The sequence below is a fragment of the Rhinolophus ferrumequinum genome, chromosome 17 (genome assembly GCF_004115265.2).
Source record: "Rhinolophus ferrumequinum isolate MPI-CBG mRhiFer1 chromosome 17, mRhiFer1_v1.p, whole genome shotgun sequence".
Classification (NCBI taxonomy): domain Eukaryota; kingdom Metazoa; phylum Chordata; class Mammalia; order Chiroptera; family Rhinolophidae; genus Rhinolophus; species Rhinolophus ferrumequinum.
Window position 1 is genome coordinate 7,211,161 of NC_046300.1, and position 20,047 is coordinate 7,231,207.

The window sequence follows — 20,047 nt, forward strand, 5'->3', positions numbered from 1 at the left end:
TATACTAGGCTTTGCTATCCCTGGGGTAAGGAGTAGAACTCCAAAGTTTCTTGACAGTAGGACAGCAAGGAGAAGAGATTTAAAACAGAACAAAGCTATAACATTTTTCTGGCAGTTTTGCCAGACAGCCTGCTGCAAAACAGTATTGACACATTTTGATGGTTTCTTTTTCATAGGCTCAAACTGTCCAGGTTGCTGAAGTTGAACCACAGTCACAGCCACAGCCTTCCCCAGAACTTCTGCTTCCAAATTCTCTGAAGCCAGAAGAAGGGCTAGAAGTGTGGAAAAACTGGGCCCAGACCAAGAATGCTGAGCTAGAGAAAGATGCTCAGAACAGACTGGCACCTATTGGGAGTAAGTGGAAGGGAGAAGGGAGTCAACTGTCTTAAAATGCAGTGGCACTAAAACAGCAGGAGGACAGAATGGCAGGAAAGCAGTGTCTCTTGGCCCTAGGGACTAGGGAGCTCCATCTGCAACAGTATACTGAATTCCAGGCGAGCGATAAGCAGGTCTGACCAGCTGCAGATGAACAGGATTTGTGGGATTTGCCCAAGACCAGACATTTTGGTACACATCGATTTCTGAAGTCAACCTAGATTCTGGGCAGAGCAACTTCTGGGAGGAGGTGGGAACCAGTGAGTGTGCTCAAGGCCGTTCTTCCTTATCATTATGCTTATATACTTCCTCTTATTACAAAGGGTGGATTTTTTTTTTCTTTCATGTTGTGGCCCTAATAAAAATTGTCAGGATATGTGAGGTGGGGAGCAAAGTGTAAAGGAAACCCTTGGTGTAATAGGGCATACAGGATTATTGCCTCAGTTGGCCAGTTTTGATCATAGATACAAGTGACCATTTCCATCCCAGCACCCTGATGGACAGTATCTATCTGCTCTAAGCCCTCCTTTCAGGGATATGAGACACCAATAAAGAGATGTTTGTTGCCAGAACCCTCATTCACCTTTGGCACTTGTGTTGTAGGGCGCCAACTTCTGCGATTCCAGGAAGATCTCATCTCTTCTGCTGTGGCTGAGTTGAATTATGGGCTCTGTCTAATGACACGGGAAGCTCGGAATGGAGAAGGTGAACCCTATGACCCAGATGTACTCTACTATATTTTCCTGTGCATTCAGAAGGTAGGAAACAGAACTTCACAGGAGCATGTTTGAGCTGTGTTCCCGTTGGGTATTTGCTGGTTAGTCAAATTAGTAAAATGACAAGCAAGAGGTTATAATGAGGGCATTCTCTTTGAACTATATTATGTGTTTTAAGCGTGTATTTTTTTAATTGCAAAAGACCTACGTGTTCACTTTAGAAAATGAAATAAGCATCAATCATAATCCCACATCTAGAGAAAGTTCTGTTAAAATGTTTAATGTATTAAAAAGAAGAAATAAACAAAAGAACAAAGAAAACCCAAAAAGTAAATATTTGGTATATTACCTGAGCTTTTCCCCCCCCCCATCATTAAGCACTTTATATAGCACTTTTCTTTTTAAAGTAAACATGGTTTGCATAAAAGTAATTCATCCAAAATAAAATCTGGTGCTAACATACAGCTTGTCTTATTGTTCCCTGTGTTAACACAAAATAATTATAGGAGTCTAGTTAAATATTCAATTGTAGTTAGGTTTTCAGGGCATCTAACGTGAACCATAACAGAAATTCATTTTAGACTAGCAGTTTAGGAGAGTGAAGGTGGATTTTATAGTGTTTGAATGCTCCTGTGGAAAAGCCCACACTAGGATGGGAAAAGGCATTTGCCGGTTTGCACTCACCCTCTTGCCTGGGCCTGAGCAAAGTTGGTATCCCAGTTTGTTCTTTCTTCTCAGTCAGGGCACTGGGTGAATTGCTTTACGTGCTGTCTCATTCCATGCCCTCCCCAGTCCTGGAAGGCAGGCACAGTCATCTCCATTTACAGACAAGGAAGCAACCTCGCACGAGTTATTTAACTTCCACCATAGCTAATAAAAGGCTGGCCCCAGAGCCTGTACCATTGTTTCTGCTACCACAAGACAGTGCCTTGCTTGAAATAGCATTCACAGAATCTGCCCTGTTGACCCAACTCTTAAGAGTGTTGTGAGCGTCGGTTCACACAATCTGAAGTGTACTGTGGAAATGTCACGTGCTAGACAGTTTTGACCTGGTGTGTTGATTTATTAAGGGCGAATGGGTAGGGAGAGGTGATGGTACTGGCAGGAAAATGTTTATCTCCCCTGAGAGTCTTACTGAGGAAACTACCAACAACTTTTATTGATTGTTTTTCTTGTAGTATCTTTTTGAAAATGGACGGGTTGATGACATTTTCTCAGATCTTTATTATGTTCGATTCACGGAGTGGCTCCATGAAGTTCTGAAGGACGTTCAGCCCCGAGTCACTCCACTTGGTAAGAGTTCCTAGTCCTTGGATGTCTTTCCCACCTGGGTTTAAAAAAGATCAGCTGCCCGTGTGGCTGGCTGTGAGACAGCATGTGGGTGAGGGTGCTATTAAACCCCAGGCACCAGCATGGACTTCTGTGCTGCTTGGCCTGATACAGAAGGGGCACTGCTTACCCAACACAGGACCCAGCTGGTCCCAGTGTGGCAAGGACACGGGGTATGCAGAGCGTGGGCTAGTTACGTTTTTTTTTCTGTTAAAATTTATTGATTAGAATCATTGCAAAAATTAAGAATTATAAACTGTTTCATCTAGGTTACTCATGTTACATATTGGGGGGGTTTCCATGTTTGAACATATGTTCTACAGATATAGAACATACATTTTTGCTTTACCCATAGGTAATTTCCTAGGCAGCGTGTTGTGTTGGAAAGAACATGAGTTTTGCAGTAGAATGTCGGAAGTGTTTTTTTTTTGTTTGTTTTTTTTTTAATAAACTTTATTTTTTAGAGTAGTATTAGGTTTATAGAAAAATTGGGCAAGGGAAACAGAGAATTCCCATATACTCCCTAACGTGTTCTCCTATTATTATTTTGTATTAGTGTGGTATATTTGTTACAGTTGATGAACCGATATTGATACATTATTATTAAAGCCTATAGTTTATATTAGGGTTCACTCCTTATGTTGTACATTCTGTGGGTTTTGACAAATGTATGATGACATGTATCTACAATTATAGTATAATACAGAGTTTTCACTGCCCTAAAATCATCTGTGTTTCACTTAGTCATCCCTCTTTCCTCCCCCTGAATCCCTGGCAGCCATAGGTCTTTTTACTGTCTCCACAGTTTTGCCTTTTCCAGAATGTCATATAGTTGTAGTAATTTAATATGTGGCCTTTTCAGGTTGGTTTCTTTCACTTAGAAATATGCATTTAATGTTCCTGAGTGTGTTTTTTGGCTTGATAGCTCATTTCCTTTTATTGCTGAATAATATTCCATTGTATGGATGTACCACAGTTTGTTTATTCATTCACCTATTGAAGATTTTCCAAGTTTTGGCAATTATAAATAAAGCTGCTATAAACATTGTGTGTAGGTTTTTGGTGAAAGACTAGGTAGATACACTAATGGAACAGAATAGAGAGCTCAGAAATGGAGCCACAAAAATATCACCAACTTACTTTGGACAAAGGAGCAAAGGCAGTTCAATGAAGAAAGGACAGTATTTTCAACAAATGGTGCTGGAACAACAGGACATCCACCTGCAAAAAAATGAATCTAGACACAGACTTCACACACTTCACAAAACTATCTCAAAATGGATCATAGACCTCAATGTAAAATGCAAAACTACAAAACTCCTGGGAGATGACATAGAAAATCTAGGTGACCTTGGGTTTGGCAATGACTTTTTACATACAACACCAAAAGCACTGTGATCGATGAAAGAAAAAAATTGATAAATTGTATTTCATTAAAATTAAAAAACTTCTGCTCTGTAAAAGACACTGTTAAGAGAATGAAAAAACAAGCCACAAACTGGGAGAAACTCTTCGCAAAACATATATCCAATAAAGGCCTGGTGTCCAAAATATACAAAAACTCTCAGCACTCAACAATAAGAAAACAGATAAACTGATTAAAAAGATCCGAACAGATGCCTCATAAAGAAGATATACAGGTAGTAGATAACTATATGAAAAGATGCTTATCATGTCATCAGGAAATTGCAAATTAACATAATGACATACCACTATACAGTTATTCGAATGGCTGAAATCCCAAGCACTGGCAGCACCAAATGCTGGATAGGAAGCAACAAGGACTCTCATTCATTGCTGGTGGGAATGCGAGGTGGTACAGCCACTTTGGAGGACTGTTTAGCATTTTCTTACAAAAGTCAACATTTTCTTGTATGATTCGGCAATTGCACTCCTTGGTATTTACCCAAATGAACTGAAAACAGTCTAGTTAACATCCATCACCATACATAGTTACATGCTTAACCTTTTAAAAAAATTATTGGTTAAACAAATATTTTTGAGTGCCTACTATGTGCCAGGCAGTATTCCAGGTATAGATAATATTACATGGTAACGAACAGAATGGAGCTTATAGTCTAATGAGGGAGACATTGTATAAATAGTCAATTTATGATTAAGTGCTTTGGAGAACAAAGCACAAAGGAATGGAAAGTGTAAAGGGCACAGCAGGGAGGCCTCTCTGAGTGGCTGTCATTAGAACAGAGACCTGAGTAAGTGAATCATGCTACATGATTTGCAGATTTGCAAGTGAAGTGTGGCTCTTCAGTTTGCTTTTTAATACTTTTTATTACGGAATTTCAAGCACATATAAAAGTAAACTGTAAAAATAGATTAATGACACTTCCATGTACCTACTGATTATGGCAAATCTCGTTTCATATATATACCATCTATTCTCCCCTCCCATATTATTTTGAAGTAAATCTCAGACACTATCCGTAAATATTTTAATATGTGTTCTTAACATGTCACAATGCTATTATACTTTAAAAAAAAATGATAATTCCACAGTGTCATTAAAATACGCCCTCTGTTTGAATTTCTGTCTCACAAATGCCATGATTTTACCTGAGTTAAGGTGCAGATAAGATCCACACATTGAAATTATTAGTGTACCTTTTAATGTTTACCTTTAATCTTTAATTTCTCCCTTGATTTTTTTTGTTGCAACGTATTTATGGAAAACCTAGCCTTTTAAATTGTTACATAGCCTATATTTTGCTGAATACTTCCCATGGTGTAGTTTGACATACTCTTTCCCCTATATTTACAGTTAATTGGTAGTTCCATGTAGAGACTTGATTGATTAGGTTTTTTTGTTTTTCTTTTTGGCAAAGTTACATCACAGATGAGTTATTTCCATCAGATGTCCACAATGCCTGGATCCTTTAATTCATTAGTTGCAAATGGTGATACTCTAATGTTACTACTTCCTCATTATTAGCTGAAATACAAAGAAACTTTCCCTTGTCAACTTTCTGAATTCGTAGCAGTGTAGATTATATAGAAGAGGAAAGATAAGGGCTTGTTTCTTCACCCTTGTTTAGCAAGCATTTTTTATAGGAATGAGTTGGTTTACCAGCTTCCCCCAGTGATAACCAATTAGCTGGATGGTGTTTGTTTGTTTGTTTTTAAGAGTCATTGTGAACTAATGAATTTAAACTTATTTAATATGATTCAGTCTATTGCAGGTGTTATCTTTACTGATGTGCAAATTGTCCAATCTTTGGGTATTTGGAGCGTCTTCAAATTGGCCCTTAAGTTCTTTTGACACAACCCTTCTTCCTTGATTTGTGGTTTGCCAAAATAGTCCAGGCTCATCTTGGAAATTTCCTGTCCCAATGTAGAATCAGTCTGTTCTCCATGGGGCCTGGTTATTTTAGTGGCAAAGGGTATTTTAGTACCAAAGTCTGGATGCTAGACGTGCTCATTGCTCCTGGGTTGGTCATTGTTTCTAGGCTTTTCAGTGAGCAGAACCAAAAATATAAAAAATGAAAACCAAAATAGACCATTTTGATACTTGTAGTTTACAATCAGAACTACAAGGCTTTTTAATATGAAGTCTCTATTTGTATCTCCCTTCTCCCATGCCAGGATTCCTGGTTTTCAGGCATTAAAGTTCTCTTTTTAAGTTGTATTGTTAAGATGTGATGACAGCTAGGGAAGTGACACCAGGCAGAATGAACCCAGAGAAAATAGGGCATGCCAAGGTATGTCTGGGACCAGTCCTAGGGTTGGCCTTCCATGAGGAGGGCTGTCTTCTGCTACTCCTCCGCTCCAGGCATGCCTACCTCATTGTCACTGGGCCATAAAATCACAAGAGTAGAGGCAGAGCTGCTCTAAAGAGATGGAAGTTCGCAAATGGAGTCAGAACGCCAGCTTTGGCAAGAACAGAGAAGAGGAATGTATTGTGCAGAATATTTCTTTCCCTGCTCCTAAGAAGTGGCACCCGCACTGCCTGCCTGGAGAGTCCTGAAGCTCCTTCAAGAGAATGCTGCTGCCTGCTGTTGTTTTGGCATGGCCTCTGTGTCCGGCACAGACACACTGGTACCTGGACTGTTGAATGAACACATGAAAGGGGCTTGGTGATCAAACTGCTGGCCTTTGCCCTTGCCTAGCGGTTAATTCGCTTATGAACCAGGGTCTTTCAGTAAAACGTGCCCTGTGGGGGACACCTGTAGTAGTTGTGAATGCAGTCTCTCCTTTATCTAGAGAAGGGATGAGAATGGATTTGCTTTCTAGAGATGGAAGATGTGACAGAAGGTTTAGTAAGGGCAAATGGACATGATACCTGTTCTTTGAGTCCTGGACACCTTTGAAAATATGATGAAAGCTCTGTACCCTCTTTCTAGAGATGTATGCGTATATGTAGAGTTTGGTTTATAGTTTTGGGTGTTTCACTTTCCCTAAGGGCTATCCTTTTGCCCCATGTTAACCTTGGATTAAAGGGAGAATTAACATCAGGTAAGAACAGTCATGTGTAGGGCAGTGGTTCTCAAAATGTGGTCTTAGGAACTTGTTAGAAATGTATGTTATTAGGTCCTACCCCGGAAATTTGCGTTGGGACCCAGCTATTTGTGTTATAACAAGCTTTCCAGATGATTCTGCCATGTCAGGGAGACTTCTGGTTAAACTTGTACTCCTGTGTGGTCCGTATTGCGCCTTGCACTTCCCGTCCTGCACCTGTGAGGGACTGCCTGCCATCCTCTTGTTGTAGCAGTCCTCTGTTCCTCCTAGGCTACGTGCTGCCCAGCCACGTGACTGAGGAGATGCTGTGGGAGTGCAAGCAGCTCGGGGCCCACTCCCCTTCCACCCTGCTGACCACCCTCATGTTCTTTAACACCAAGTAAGTGTTCTAGAGGCTCCATGCTTAGCCACTGCTGGCATCTGCCCAGTGAAGAGGGTGGAAACGATCCAGGCAGCCTTCTGAATTCCTTTGACACATATTTAAGAGCCTTTGGGCTACTGAAAGCCCTCAGCCCCACTTGGCTGCATTTTGTGTGGTGACCAGTGAGGCTGACATGCTTGCCAGACCCCGACCATCAGCCTTCATACGGCTTCTCCACTAGACAGTGTATTTGGGTGTGGGCCTGCCCATATCCTGGGAGTGTGGGCAGTGGTTCCTCTGAAGCCCTGATGGCGGAGGGTGAGTCATGGTCTCCTCCTGGCACCCCTCCCTTTGCCTTGCTTTCACTTGCGGTGCAGGTACTTCCTGTTGAAGACAGTGGACCAGCACATGAAGCTGGCCTTCTCCAAGGTCTTACGACAGACAAAGAAGAACCCCTCTAACCCTAAGGATAAAAGCACGAGTATTCGGTACCTGAAGGCACTTGGGATACACCAGACTGGCCAGAAAGGTAGGGGAAGGAGGTGGCTGCAGAAACAGGTGTTCTTGTCCGGCCCTGCCCCGTGCCGAGTGGTGACTGAAGGTTGGGATTTGCTGGATAGGAATTCTCCATTCCCTTCTCAGCCAGAAACTTCAAACTCTTCAAGAAGCAGAGATTGCCCAGAAAAGAGCTTGCCTTTTCCTTCATAGTCACTTGCCATGCCTCACACCCTTTCCCCTTCCAGTATTTCCTAATTGGGACGGCTGGAAGCCTAAGGGGCCTAATGTGGGCCTGAGCTAAGGCAGTCTGACGCCATGTCTGTGGTGGGGTGTGTTTTATAGTTACAGATGACATGTATGCAGAACAGACGGAAAATCCAGAGAATCCACTGAGATGTCCCATCAAGCTCTACGATTTCTACCTCTTTAAATGGTGAGGAGGCTTTATTCTGAGTGGGTAACTGTGTGTGCATGTGCGTACCTGTGTATAGAGGCATTCTCTAGTCCCCAACTGAGTAAAAACACACTTCCCAAAAGCTAAATACAAAAGTATCCTTACTGTTTTCCCCAAAGCATGCGATGTGCTCAGCACTGTAATATAAAAGGGGTCCTTGCTTCCTGATGGTCCCCTTTTATGGAGAGGGGATGAAGGTAGAGGGAGGCAGGTACCGAGAGAGGCTCCATCCCATTGAGCACAGCCCTGCTTCTCCCAGGGCTTATCGTTTGTCACTCCCACCATCAATCTGGAGATGGGGGCGGGGAATTCTTTCCTTGGCTTTTGTTCTCTCTGGCCCCTGCAGTTTGGCTGTCATCTTCACAGCAATGCCAGAATGATCTTTCTCCCTTGTAGGTCTTCTCATGTTACTTAAATTAAAACTTGCAGTGGTTTTCTTTTTCACAGTAATCCTGATGTGGCCAACAGGCCTTACATTCACTCCTCTTTGCTAACCTAATGTCCATCTAACTCTTGGCTCTCTAGCTACGCGTCTTCCTCTCCGCTCAAGGGCATCATGCGTGCCCTTTCTCAACGCCTCAGCACAGAATTTTTCCTTATTGGCCAACCCCCACCCACCCACCCCCACCCCTACTTGTTACCTGCTCCTCCTGTGCATTCCTGCCCTCCAGCACAGCTTTATGAGGGAAGCATTTTCAGATTCCCTGCCTATTCCCGCAGGCTGTTTCCTCTGTTGTACTTACCACTGTTTTTGTCATTTTGTGTGTATTTGTGTAACTTTAATTACTGTCTGCCTCTCATCGGTAAACTATAAGGTAGGGACTCTTGGATTTTGTTCATTTGTTTCACATCAGCACCTAGTGCAGGGACTGGCATACAGTAACCCTTTGAAAAATCTTGAGTGGATGGTTGAATAACAGAGAATGGCATGGGCTAAATACTTAAAAGAGAGGTACAGTACAACATTGAGGGGATAGAGGTATGACCCCAGGTAAGGGCCCCACATCATAGCCATACTGGGAAGGCAGATAGAGCCCATCAGGTAGAACTCAGGAATTATCAGTGGATTGGGCAAAGGAAACGACGTGAACAAAGACCTGGAGATAGACCTCTGGGCAGTGAAGTTGGTTCCACGTAGGACATGGTTGGACTCAAGTAGTTGAGCCCAGGGACCCTAGGCAGTCCTGTTTGTCTGAGGAATCGCAGCTGGCAGTGTGTGAGGGAGAAACAGAAGAGAGGCAGCCTATCCCTGGCATTTGCAATAGTTCCAAAGGAGGGCCTAGGTAGGTATGTGTTGGCTGCATGGAGTTCAGTAACTGCCACCATACCTTGCAGAGCCTGTGCTTTCCCAACTGTTGTAGGCAGCGTCTGTCTGGGAGGTTCAGGCGGGAGGGCTGAGACAGGGGTAGATTTAACCAGCTTTTACTGACATATTCTTCAGTCCCCAGAGTGTGAAAGGCCGAAATGACACCTTTTACCTGACGCCAGAGCCAGTGGTGGCCCCCAACAGCCCAATCTGGTACTCGGTCCAGCCTATCAGCAGAGAGCAGATGGGACAGATGCTGACTCGAATCCTGGTGATACGAGAAATTCAGGAGGCCATCGCAGTGGCCAACGCCAGCACCATGCACTGAGCTCCCTTGGCCACGGCGCAAGGGGGAGCATCCAGGAAAAAACGGACAGACTTTCACACTAAAGAAGAGGCCTCCATTTTTGCTTTTCTTTTTTTATTGGTGTAGTTATGAAGCCTTTCGGACTGCTTCTGTTTAAAATACAAAAGGAAACTTTGCCCCAGTGCATTTTCATAAACCTGCTGCGGCAGACTCCTCAGCCCGTAGGGGCTCTGGGTTTCCTAAGAGCCAGGTGTCGGGGCTCTGGGTTTCCTAAGAGCCAGGTGTCCTAGAAAGTTGCTGGCTGACTTTTTCTTTCTTTCTTTCTTTCTTTTTTTTTTTTTGGTCTGGAGCCTTGGGAAAGGGCTTGGACTGTTAGGAGAAATGTGGCCCCTTCCCTTCCTCCAGAAAGATGGAATTAATGATGGATCGACCCTTCAAGGAGTCTCCCCAGCTGGTTTCCACTCTTTAACTGGCCGACTTCGCAGACCACAGGGGAGCCACAGTCATTTCTTCATGCTCAGACATAAACTTAGCATCTTAATGGAAGGAAAATGAGGGGAACTTCAATTATGATTTATTAAAGACAATTTCTATTACACCCTCCTTTATGACAAGTGACATTTTAGATGTTAAAGTAAAAACTTTACCATGCCTTTTTTTTTTTTTTGGCCTAACAATGAGGCCTTAAACCTGAGGCTCCTGTGCCTGATGGAATTCTTGTAACATACACTTGTGTATCATATAAAGATACCACTCTGTTTCTCTTATGTATTCTTAATCTAGTTGTTTATTAAGAATGACAAGCACGTCTTTTCAACATGCTAGTGAACACCGCCTCTTTATTTGGGAGGAGATTGGCGGGACAGTGGAAGCAAAATCGTGCCTATTAATTAAATGGGCCAAGGTCTTGCGGGAGGGGGCAGCGACGCGAAAACGCCCAATTCCTTGGCTACGGGCGTAGGTTGTGCGCATGCGCCATCCCGCCAACCCCGCCCCTGGTACGCACCGGCTCCGCCTCTCGCGCTGCGTCCTGACGTCTGAGGCGCGCAGGGCGCAGTGACGACAGTGACGAGTGTATATTGGCGCGGCCCTGACGCTACAGGCCTCTGCAGCGTGGTACTCCAAGACACGCGACTTTTCCCCGCGCCCGCCATGGCTGACTACCTGATTAGCGGGGGCACGTCCTACGTGCCAGACGACGGGCTTACGGCACAGCAGCTGTTCAACTGCGGGGACGGCCTCACCTACAAGTGCGGGGCTAGCGGGCTCACCTGGGCGAGGAGAGGGGCGGCGCGCTGAGCTGAGGGGCCGGGTGGGGCTTCCATTGACCGCACTCGGGCCGGGGGCTGCGGGACAGGTTCCGGAAATTGCCTGCTCATCTCGGGCTCACTGACAGATCGGAATCGGGGTGGGATGGAGGCGGTATCTTGACAGTGCTTGGGAATTCAGGCTAGAAACTACATTCTCTGGGCACATGGAGTTGTCGGTGCCAGGGGCGCTGATGACAGCTAGGTGGCAGAAAAGGTCCCGTCGCCATCTCCACCTTGTGCTGTGCCTCGCCTGTGACACATGGGCTTAGGTCATTGTCATCTCTGCCCAAGTGCCTATGAGATGATCGATGGGGATGGAGTTTCGGGTTGCACTAAGCCTGAGCCTTACTTTCCATTCGCTCCCCTCCCCCGTAGTGACTTTCTCATTCTCCCCGGGTACATCGACTTCACTGCAGACCAGGTGGTGAGTATGGCCAGGACTTGGGTCCTTAGCATTCAGGTTGGGTAAGGTGTTGGCTGTACCCTGGTCTCTTGACTACCTCACCATATGGGGCTTGGGGGTGGATTCTATGGAATGGTCTTACTAGCATGCAGGTCACACAGGACACCTGTTTTGTGGGGGAACCTGGCACCATCATGAGGTATGTGAGGTGCTTTCCCACACTAGCTGGCCTTCTATTTTCAGGACTTGACCTCTGCTCTGACCAAAAAGATCACTCTGAAGACTCCACTGGTTTCCTCACCCATGGACACAGTCACAGAGGCTGGGATGGCCATAGCAATGGCGGTGAGCACTATGAGGTGTGCGGGCAAAAGCCGGGGCCTGATCTCTCTTCCCCAAAGGCATACAGCCATGCCTCTCTTATTCTTGTCACTTGCCCTGTTTTCTGCTTATTCTGCAGCTTACAGGTGGCATTGGCTTCATCCACCACAACTGTACCCCTGAATTCCAGGCTAATGAAGTCCGGAAAGTGAAGGTCAGAAGGGCAAGGATTGTGGTCAGGAGTTCCTGGGAATTCCATTGAAGGGGAGTGGGGTGGGAGTGGGGGATTTATTTTGCTTCTAATTTAGAATCCGTTTTCCCCACTGTGGCGTTGAATTCCTGAGCAGAAGAGCCTGAGACCCTGGGTCTTAAGGCAACAGGACAGGACCAAATGGACAGTGCCTACAGCTCACCCATGTCCCTTGGGTTGAGATGTTGGTGTGATTTGTCCTGTGGCACTCACTGCCAAAGGGGGAGTTGGCACAGAGCCCAGGCTTCAGACCAAGAGCTTGGTGGAAGTGGTTCAGAAATGCCCTTTCTCACCATCCCTTCTAGAAATACGAGCAGGGATTCATTACGGACCCTGTGGTCCTCAGCCCCAAGGATCGCGTACGGGATGTGTTTGAAGCCAAGGCCCGGCATGGCTTCTGTGGTATCCCCATCACTGACACGGGCCGCATGGGGAGCCGCCTGGTGGGCATCATCTCCTCCAGGGACATTGATTTTCTCAAGGAAGAGGAGCACGACCTGTTTTTGGAAGAGGTGAGTGGCTGGCAGAGCAAAGCCAAGCTCTGGTAACCAGGAGGCATCTCTGAGGGCCTCTGTTGTCCAGGAAAGATGAGTGCCTTGCCAAGTTTTTGATCCCTTTGTGGGGTTCCTGCATCGCCCCCACCAGAGGCTCTCAATCTGCCCAATGTTTGCCAGCATACGTACTGTGTACTTTGTCACCCCCAGAGTGGGGGCAGTGCTTCACGACCAATTTCAGCCTCCTCTTCTAATTCTCTTGTCATTGGTCCAGGGAGGCCCTTCTTCCTCCACAGTGTTAACAGGCTGCTCCATGTCCCATGTCCTTTCTTCTCCGTTCTCACGCTGGCCACTAGATTGCTGCAGACTGTTGGTTTCACTTGAGCAGGGTGGGTTGGGTGCAGATGTGTGAACATGGTCTTTGGAACCTCACGTGAGTTACAGGCAGGGCTGGTCTCTGACTGGCCTTTCCTCACATCTCCCCTCCCTCCTAGATCATGACGAAGAGGGATGACTTGGTGGTGGCCCCTGCAGGCATCACGTTGAAGGAAGCAAATGAAATTCTGCAGCGCAGCAAGAAGGGTAAGTCCTAGGGGGTCTGAGGGGTTCTGTAACGAAAGACCAGGGTCCTGATTCATGTCCTGCTCTGCCCCAGGAAAGTTGCCCATTGTAAATGAAGACGATGAGCTGGTGGCCATCATTGCCCGGACAGACCTGAAGAAGAACCGGGATTACCCACTGGCCTCCAAAGACGCCAAGAAGCAGCTGCTGTGTGGAGCAGCCATCGGGACTCATGAAGATGACAAGTACCGGCTGGACTTGCTAGCCCAGGCTGGTGTGGACGTAGTTGTTTTGGTGAGCCGCCGCCCAGGGCAGGCGGGGGCGGAAGGGGCAGCCGCTGTACCAGGCTCACGGGGACCTCCTCCCTGTCCAGGACTCTTCCCAGGGCAACTCCATCTTCCAGATTAATATGATCAAGTATATCAAAGAGAAATACCCGAGTCTTCAAGTCATCGGAGGCAACGGTGAGGCAGGACAGGCATGGAGGATGCGGGGCAAGTGAGAAGCTAGGCTCCCATCTCGATGTTCCCCTGAGCCTTTCTTTGTTCCTCATAACAGTGGTCACAGCTGCTCAGGCCAAGAATCTCATTGACGCTGGCGTTGATGCCCTGCGGGTGGGCATGGGAAGTGGCTCCATCTGCATCACCCAGGAAGGTAGGAAGATGCTTTGGCAGGGCCCTTAGCTCCGCGTGCCCTGGAGCCAAGAGCTCTCGTGGGAACTAAGTGAGTCCTCCAATAGGGGCAGCCCCAGGGCCAAATAGGCCCCTTGGATGGGTGACCTGCTGGAAGCAAGACGAGCTCGTCATTCCTCACTTGCCACTCCCCCCTGCCTAGCCTGGCCTCCTTGCTCCTGCTCTGCGCCCTCTCTAAACTCTGGTCTGTTTGTTTTATTTAGCGGCTCCCAAGATCCCTCCAGACATAAAGTCCCACAGCCCCAAATGCCCTTCTACTGTCACGGGCTGCTATAGTAAGTCCGGCCCGGCTCACTGGCCCGGCCCAGCTGCCCACCGCCCGGCTGCTTGGTTGATTGTAGCTGTAGCTCCCGGGGTTTGTGGTGCTGGTGGGTGGGCAGGGCAGACTGAATGACAGACCATGGTTTTGGGGGCTGCTCGAAAACAGCTCCCCATCCTCTTCCTGGGGTGTTTACAGGGCAGACCTCCTTCCCCAGGTAGGCCCTGCTCTGCCCACATCTCCTGCAGTAAGCGCAGCTCAGGGACCAACTCGAGCACACTTTTCCTTCCACACAACCACTGCTGATTTTGCCTGAGCTGCCCACCGTCTAGGGAGGAAGGGATGGGCCTCTGGGTACTAACTGCACGGTGACCCCAACCCCACCTGATACTAGTTGGGGGCTTTCTCAGCTGCTGCCTGCATGTGCCTGAGGCTGCCCTGGGCCATGCACATGCACGCGCACACGCAGGGGTGAGTGGTGGCCAGCACAGCTGTTTGCACTGTTCAATGCAGATTGGGCGGCAGCCATCCCAGACATGACTTGTCCTCAGCCAGGCTGTAGTCCTGGTACAGGTGTAGCTGAGAGCTCCTGGGTGCAGAGTTGTGGCTACAGGGCCCCTTGCCTGTCCCCACTAACTCCACCCACCCATCTGTTCCTGTCTTAACAGTGCTGGCCTGTGGGCGGCCCCAAGCAACAGCAGTGTACAAGGTGTCAGAATATGCACGGCGCTTTGGTGTTCCTGTCATTGCCGATGGAGGAATCCAAAATGTGGGCCATATTGCCAAAGCCTTGGCCCTTGGGGCCTCCACAGGTGAGGCCCAGCACCTAGGGAGCCTGGTGGGACTCCTTCCCGTGCCACTCAGGGTCTGCCCCCAGCACTCCATCTGTCCCTAGTCATGATGGGCTCCCTCCTGGCTGCTACCACTGAGGCCCCTGGCGAGTACTTCTTCTCCGATGGGATCCGGCTAAAGAAGTATCGTGGTATGGGCTCTCTTGACGCCATGGACAAGCACCTCAGCAGCCAGAACCGATACTTCAGGTGGGACAGGAAGGTCAGTTACCGTGTGCCAACCCTGCACGGACAGCCTCATCTGTTCTCTGACTTTGTCCATATCTCTTGCCTTTCCCTGCAGTGAAGCGGACAAAATCAAGGTGGCCCAGGGGGTGTCGGGGGCTGTGCAAGACAAAGGGTCCATCCACAAATTTGTCCCCTACTTGATTGCCGGCATCCAGCACTCCTGCCAGGACATTGGTGCCAAGAGTTTGACCCAAGTCCGGTAAGTTGGGGAGCTTGGACATGGGGTGGGGGGTGGGGGGTCCAAGGCCAGCAACCCACATCGGACATCTCCTTTAGAGCCATGATGTATTCTGGGGAGCTCAAGTTTGAGAAGAGAACGTCCTCAGCACAGGTGGAAGGTGGCGTCCACAGTCTCCATTCGTAAGTGACTAACCCTTTTCCACTCCTGTGTCTTCAGGGCGGAGGTCTCTGCTATGCCTCCTTCCTGCTACCCTCATCTCACAGCTGGTCCTTCTGCCTACAGGTATGAAAAGCGGCTTTTCTGAAAAGGGATACAGCATATACAGCATACCCCATTGGTTTTTCAATAAAAGTTTGAAAAAAAGTGATGCTTGATTTTTGAGGTCAACAGGCAAGGAGGACTGTGCAGCTGCCACATTACACAAACACACACCTTCATTTCCAGGGAAAGCCTCAGCCCCCGACCCCCCATGAGATAAGGATGCTCATGGACCTGGAAGGGGGTAGTTCTAGATTCAAAAAGTGCCTCCTGAGGCAGCTCACAAGCCAGCTCTGAAGAGCTGGCTCCCCGGGGCGCCATCCCAGGTTCTGACTGGCTGCTTAAGGGACGAGTCAAGGGAACAGTCCAGGGGCTTTGGACTGACATCCACAGGGCCTCCTGCTGGCCCAAAGCTTGGCCACATGGGACCAGGTTGAGACTCACATGCACCTTCTCTAACTTGACTCTCTGCTGGACCTTGTGGAGAAAGAACTGCAATCACCTCCGAATCTGCATGTGAGCAAGTAGACATGTGCAGTTTGGAAGAGGTGTGTGTGCCACCTCCTGGCTTCTGAGAGCATGTGGTCTAGATGAAAAGATGACCCTTTGGTTTCTCTACCTCCCCCCCATCAAGAGCCTACTGAGCCAGCAGCCCTTGGCAAGCAACACACCTAGTACAAAATGGGAGAAATACATTAAATTATTAACTTGCTGGCAAGAAAGACAAGCATCACAGTGCCACCGGGGAGGGGCTAATGAAAGCACTGGGACCCCTGCAGTCTGCAAAAGGTGCCAGGGTCAGGTCAGTTCCTGGGATTCATGCTGCAGCTTGGGCCAGAGATGTGAACACTGTCCCTCCAGGTGGGGGAATGAGAGCGGCTCCTGTCACTCGGCCTTCATGACACAGGAAGTTGAAAGTGGCACAGGCATTGGGCTGCAAAGAAAAAGCCAGCATGAGCTGGGCTAGGGCTAGGTCTGGGCTCCCCTCAGCCCGCCCAAGTCCCGGCACTGACCGTGTCCTGCACTTCCACAGCGATACCCCGCTGCCTCATGGCTCGCAGCACCTGGGACTGCAGCCGCTCAGTCCGGTCTCCAGTGCCGACCACAACAATCTCTAGGAAAGGATGGGCAGTTAGTCTGCAACCAGGTCTGCTGATGGGCTGGGGAGGGGGTGGCTCTGTGGGGCTCAGAGCACCTCAGCCTCTTCAATACCTATTCGCGGCTCCAGCATCCAGAAGAGAGAGAAGCTTTCTTCCGTGATGTCCTCGTGGGACCCTACCTGTGTGGGGAAGAGGCACGTTAAATACAACAAATCCACAGAGCTTTCCCCACAGACCTCCACAACGGACCCACGATAAAGCTAAGTTGCCCGGGGCAGAATCCCGCAACCCTGGGGCTCTGGCCCTCAGATTCCTCACTGCAGGGAAGGGCTCACGTTCCACTGCACCACCGAGTGCGGGAGAAGCGCGCAGGGCCCAAACACGCGATTTCCGTTGACCACGAAGCCGCGGCTGCTATAGCTGTCGACGTACATAGTGTGCGAGGACTCGCGTTGCAACAGAGAGATACGTGTCCGCTGATACAGCTCGTCATCCGCGGGAGTGAGCCGGTGCCCACGCCGTGGGGCCCTGCGGAGGGGTACAGTCAGGGTCTAGGCCAGGAGGTGCGGGGCCGGGGGCCGCCGGCCGAGGCGGACGGGGTGGTCAGGGACGCTGGAGCCGGGCTCACCATAGCAGATCGGCTGGCGGACAACGGAGAGCGGGTCGCGCTCGGTACAGGGCGCGAAGCACGAACGAGGAGACCATGGCGAAACCGCGCGCAGTGTCAGCGGGGTCGTAGCGGAGCCCAGCACAGCGCGGCTACAGCGCCCCCTGCGTCGCGGAGGGCGCCGCGCAGCCCGGCCGGCCCAGCGCGGGAGCCGGCCCGTGCCATCTGTCCCAGAAAGGCGCGTCCCCCAGCGCGGCTCCGGTGTCTGCATCTGCTTCCCGCCCGCCCCGGGCCCCCGCAGACCGTCCTGGGGGAGCCAGACACCTGGCGGTGGGGTCGACCTCAGGGCACTGCCTGGGCCCCAGCCGCGGCCTGGCTGCCGGCTCTCAGCCGTTACACAGGGCTTTGGGGGCCCGGGCGGGGCGGCCGCGCACCTGGCCCAGTCCCGAACACCTGGCTAGGGCGTGGTGCCCGTCTCCAAGCCCCTAATCCCGGCTTTGGGGCGTCGGGTTCCGAGGGCGGGGCGGACTGCTCAGGTTTCCCCCGCTCGCCGCTGAATCACACCCCTCCCCAACCGTCACCCGCGCGACCGTTGCCGTCGCCTCCGCGCGCCGCACGGGGCGTGGCCGTGCGTGGATTGGCTTTCCGGGAGCGAGAGGGGGCGTGCCCGTCTGGTTTCGCCTTAAAATGGCTCCAGTCTGCGGCCAGAGGTAGCGGAAGGGGACGCCGTGATAGGGCAATTGTAGCTGTCCGGGTGGGACCGACCGGGCCGAACCGGACCAGACATTGAACTAAACAGCGGCTGGAGCATCGCTCTGTCCTCGCTCACTCTGCTCGCGTCCCGAGAATCCCCCGTCCCCGGTTTGAGCCGAATCAGAGGGCCTACTGGCGCCCGCGCGGTGTTCGGACATCGCGCGCCCACGGTGTCGGGGCCTCAGGGGAACGTTGCGGCGTCTGCTATCCGCGGGGGCGGGCGGGCAGCTCGGCACAGATGAGGACGGTCGCAGTGGATTCCCAGGGGTCCCGTCGCCGCCTTACGGGCCCACTGGGGCCCCTAGCGCTCTGGGCGCTGGCAGCTTCACCGGACAAAGGGCCCCGGGTGCGGGGGTGTCCCCAAGGCGGGCGCGCGGGTTTACTTCCTCCTCGGCCCCACGGGCGCGCTTCTCTCTTGCCTGTCCCGAAGCCCGCCCCGCCACCGTCACCGCACAAGTGGCTCTGGCTGCATGAGACCAGCAGGACCAATCCTACCCCGCAGATCTAATCCGGATCGGGACTCGGTCCCAGGGGAGGTCCCCACCGCCCCTGCTATTGTTTGGGGGCCCAGGTGAGCTCCTCGTTCCCACTAGCCTCGGTTTCACTGCCTACTCCTAGGTCTGCCTCCTGGGCCTGGGTAAGGGGGGTTCTAATCTGGCCCCAGGGCGAGGGACCCCTCCCCCCAACGGCTGGACAGCGGGCAACGGAATCCCAAAAGCAGCTGTTGTCTCCAGAGCATTCCAGCTGCGCTTGGATTTCGTTCCCTGCTCTCCTGCCTGAGCAGCGTCCTGGTCCAGATGGGATGGTCGAGCCCCTGAGCCCCAGACATACTTCACTGGATCGTTCTGGTCTCCGTCCCTCTCTCAGGTGCGCCTTCATGCTGGAATTGACGGGCGTAGACGTCTGAGAGCCTGGGAGGTGGCCATCTCCGGAACCCGGGGTAGCACTGGTGAGGGAGGGAGGACCCAAGTCCTCCATATAGGGCTGCAATGGCGGTGAGTCCCACAGGGCTGCCCCAGCCCGCAGCTCGCTAAAGATAGCCCTTCACTTCCTGGGGAAAAACCACCTAAACCGTCTTCGTATACGGAGAGTAGCTGAAGTCCCCAGCTGGGCCTCCAGGCTCAACCCTGTTAACTGTCCCCGAGGCGCACGCCTGCGGCATAGAAAGCGCTTTGGAATGACACGATCACTCCCGTTGAGTGGGCACCGAAGAAGCCATCGGGAATGTCGTGTCCGCCCAGTGCTCTTTCGGCGCCTCCCAGGAGGGCCTTGAAGCCCTGGCCCACAGAGGGGCTTTGCCAAGCTTTTCCTGCCTCTACGGTCCCCTCCCTTCTGAGTTCTGGGCACTGTCACTGCTCCAGGGCAGAGATCACTGTTTTCCCAGCACTCTGTGCTGTGTCAGGGAAAAGGGGATTTAAGTTACATTGAAGTGAAAACATAGGGGACAGGAAAGAACTTTCTCTTGGGCAGAGGAGTGGGAAGCTCCAGCTGGGCTGCCCTTTAGCTGGCTCTTCTCATGGTCACAGTGTTTAGTTGGCCCACAATGGCTCGTTGCATAAACCAGGAAGCAGGAGGTCCCTGTTAAAGTACACCAGGTTAAAGGAGAAAGCTTTCAAAAGCCGGAAATTCTGGAAACCGTCATGATGGCTTTAATTCCTCAAGAATCAAGACGAGAAAACTGGCAATTCTATCAGTGGGAATAAAGACAACCCATGTTCTAAAGTAGGAAATGCAAATAACCTGAAACCGCGGAACACAAATTCTTTTTAAAATGAGATTTATTTATTTTTTTTAGTAGCTCGTGAAGGTGGCATTAATGGTTCGCTGCCCTATTCCGGTGACAATTCGTTTGGAACTTTAAACATTTTGTTCATGTGTAAAATGGGGAAATGAAACGCAGACTTCGATAAGAGCAAGAGTCCCCACCAAGTCGCGAGGATCCTTTCCCTGGTTGGTAACGAAG

At 50.1% G+C, this 20,047-nt stretch overlaps 3 protein-coding genes across 7 annotated transcripts in view; 2 read left to right on the forward strand and 1 right to left on the reverse strand.

The window, feature by feature from the left end:
- Positions 1 to 10,635, forward strand: part of QRICH1 (glutamine rich 1) — a 41,283-nt gene extending 30,648 nt beyond the window's left edge. For all 3 annotated transcript variants that reach the window (XM_033132101.1, XM_033132100.1, XM_033132102.1), the window contains 7 exons: positions 177 to 354; positions 979 to 1,133; positions 2,270 to 2,384; positions 7,161 to 7,269; positions 7,629 to 7,780; positions 8,092 to 8,182; positions 9,645 to 10,635. In XM_033132101.1, coding sequence (XP_032987992.1) covers positions 177 to 354; positions 979 to 1,133; positions 2,270 to 2,384; positions 7,161 to 7,269; positions 7,629 to 7,780; positions 8,092 to 8,182; positions 9,645 to 9,837 — 993 coding nt within the window. In that variant the 3' untranslated portion in view covers positions 9,838 to 10,635. The remainder of the gene's footprint in view (positions 1 to 176; positions 355 to 978; positions 1,134 to 2,269; positions 2,385 to 7,160; positions 7,270 to 7,628; positions 7,781 to 8,091; positions 8,183 to 9,644) is intronic.
- A 291-nt stretch (positions 10,636 to 10,926) lies between these two features.
- Positions 10,927 to 15,746, forward strand: IMPDH2 (inosine monophosphate dehydrogenase 2). 2 transcript variants are annotated; one of them, XM_033132103.1, is made up of 15 exons: positions 10,969 to 11,066; positions 11,502 to 11,550; positions 11,773 to 11,874; positions 11,990 to 12,064; positions 12,406 to 12,612; positions 13,089 to 13,176; positions 13,250 to 13,449; positions 13,529 to 13,619; positions 13,714 to 13,809; positions 14,051 to 14,122; positions 14,775 to 14,918; positions 15,002 to 15,146; positions 15,241 to 15,384; positions 15,462 to 15,545; positions 15,649 to 15,746. In XM_033132103.1, exons 1-15 carry the CDS (start codon positions 10,969 to 10,971, stop codon positions 15,668 to 15,670), a joined length of 1,617 nt encoding a protein of 538 aa, XP_032987994.1. In that variant the 3' UTR covers positions 15,671 to 15,746. The 2 variants fall into 2 exon arrangements, with proteins under 2 accessions (XP_032987995.1, XP_032987994.1); XM_033132104.1 differs by lacking the exon at positions 14,051 to 14,122 and having other exon boundaries at positions 10,927 to 11,066; positions 15,649 to 15,726.
- Positions 15,747 to 16,306: 560 nt separating this feature from the next.
- On the reverse strand, positions 16,307 to 19,047 carry NDUFAF3 (NADH:ubiquinone oxidoreductase complex assembly factor 3). Of its 2 annotated transcripts, none has more exons than XM_033132108.1 (5): positions 18,916 to 19,047; positions 17,060 to 17,252; positions 16,837 to 16,903; positions 16,638 to 16,738; positions 16,307 to 16,558 (listed from the first exon to the last, which is right to left on the reverse strand). In XM_033132108.1, the coding sequence occupies exons 2-5, from the start codon at positions 17,156 to 17,158 to the stop codon at positions 16,442 to 16,444; spliced, it is 384 nt and encodes a 127-aa protein (XP_032987999.1). In that variant the 5' UTR covers positions 17,159 to 17,252; positions 18,916 to 19,047; the 3' UTR covers positions 16,307 to 16,441. The 2 variants fall into 2 exon arrangements, with proteins under 2 accessions (XP_032987999.1, XP_032987998.1); XM_033132107.1 differs by lacking the exon at positions 18,916 to 19,047 and adding an exon at positions 17,353 to 17,884.
- Positions 19,048 to 20,047: the final 1,000 nt, after the last annotated feature.

Coding starts and splice junctions, on each gene's coding strand:
- IMPDH2 (XM_033132103.1), top strand. CDS start 10,969: ATGGCTGACTACCTGATTAGCGGGGGCACGTCCTACGTGCCAGACGAC. Junction 11,551..11,772: donor ACTTCACTGCAGACCAGGTG/GTGAGTATGGCC, acceptor TTCTATTTTCAG/GACTTGACCTCTGCTCTGAC. Junction 13,810..14,050: donor CATCTGCATCACCCAGGAAG/GTAGGAAGATGC, acceptor TGTTTTATTTAG/CGGCTCCCAAGATCCCTCCA.
- NDUFAF3 (XM_033132107.1), bottom strand. CDS start 17,429: ATGGTCTCCTCGTTCGTGCTTCGCGCCCTGTACCGAGCGCGACCCGCT. Junction 16,904..17,059: donor ACTCGGTGGTGCAGTGGAAC/GTGAGCCCTTCC, acceptor TTCCCCACACAG/GTAGGGTCCCACGAGGACAT. Junction 16,739..16,836: donor GATGCTGGAGCCGCGAATAG/GTATTGAAGAGG, acceptor ATCCTTTCCTAG/AGATTGTTGTGGTCGGCACT.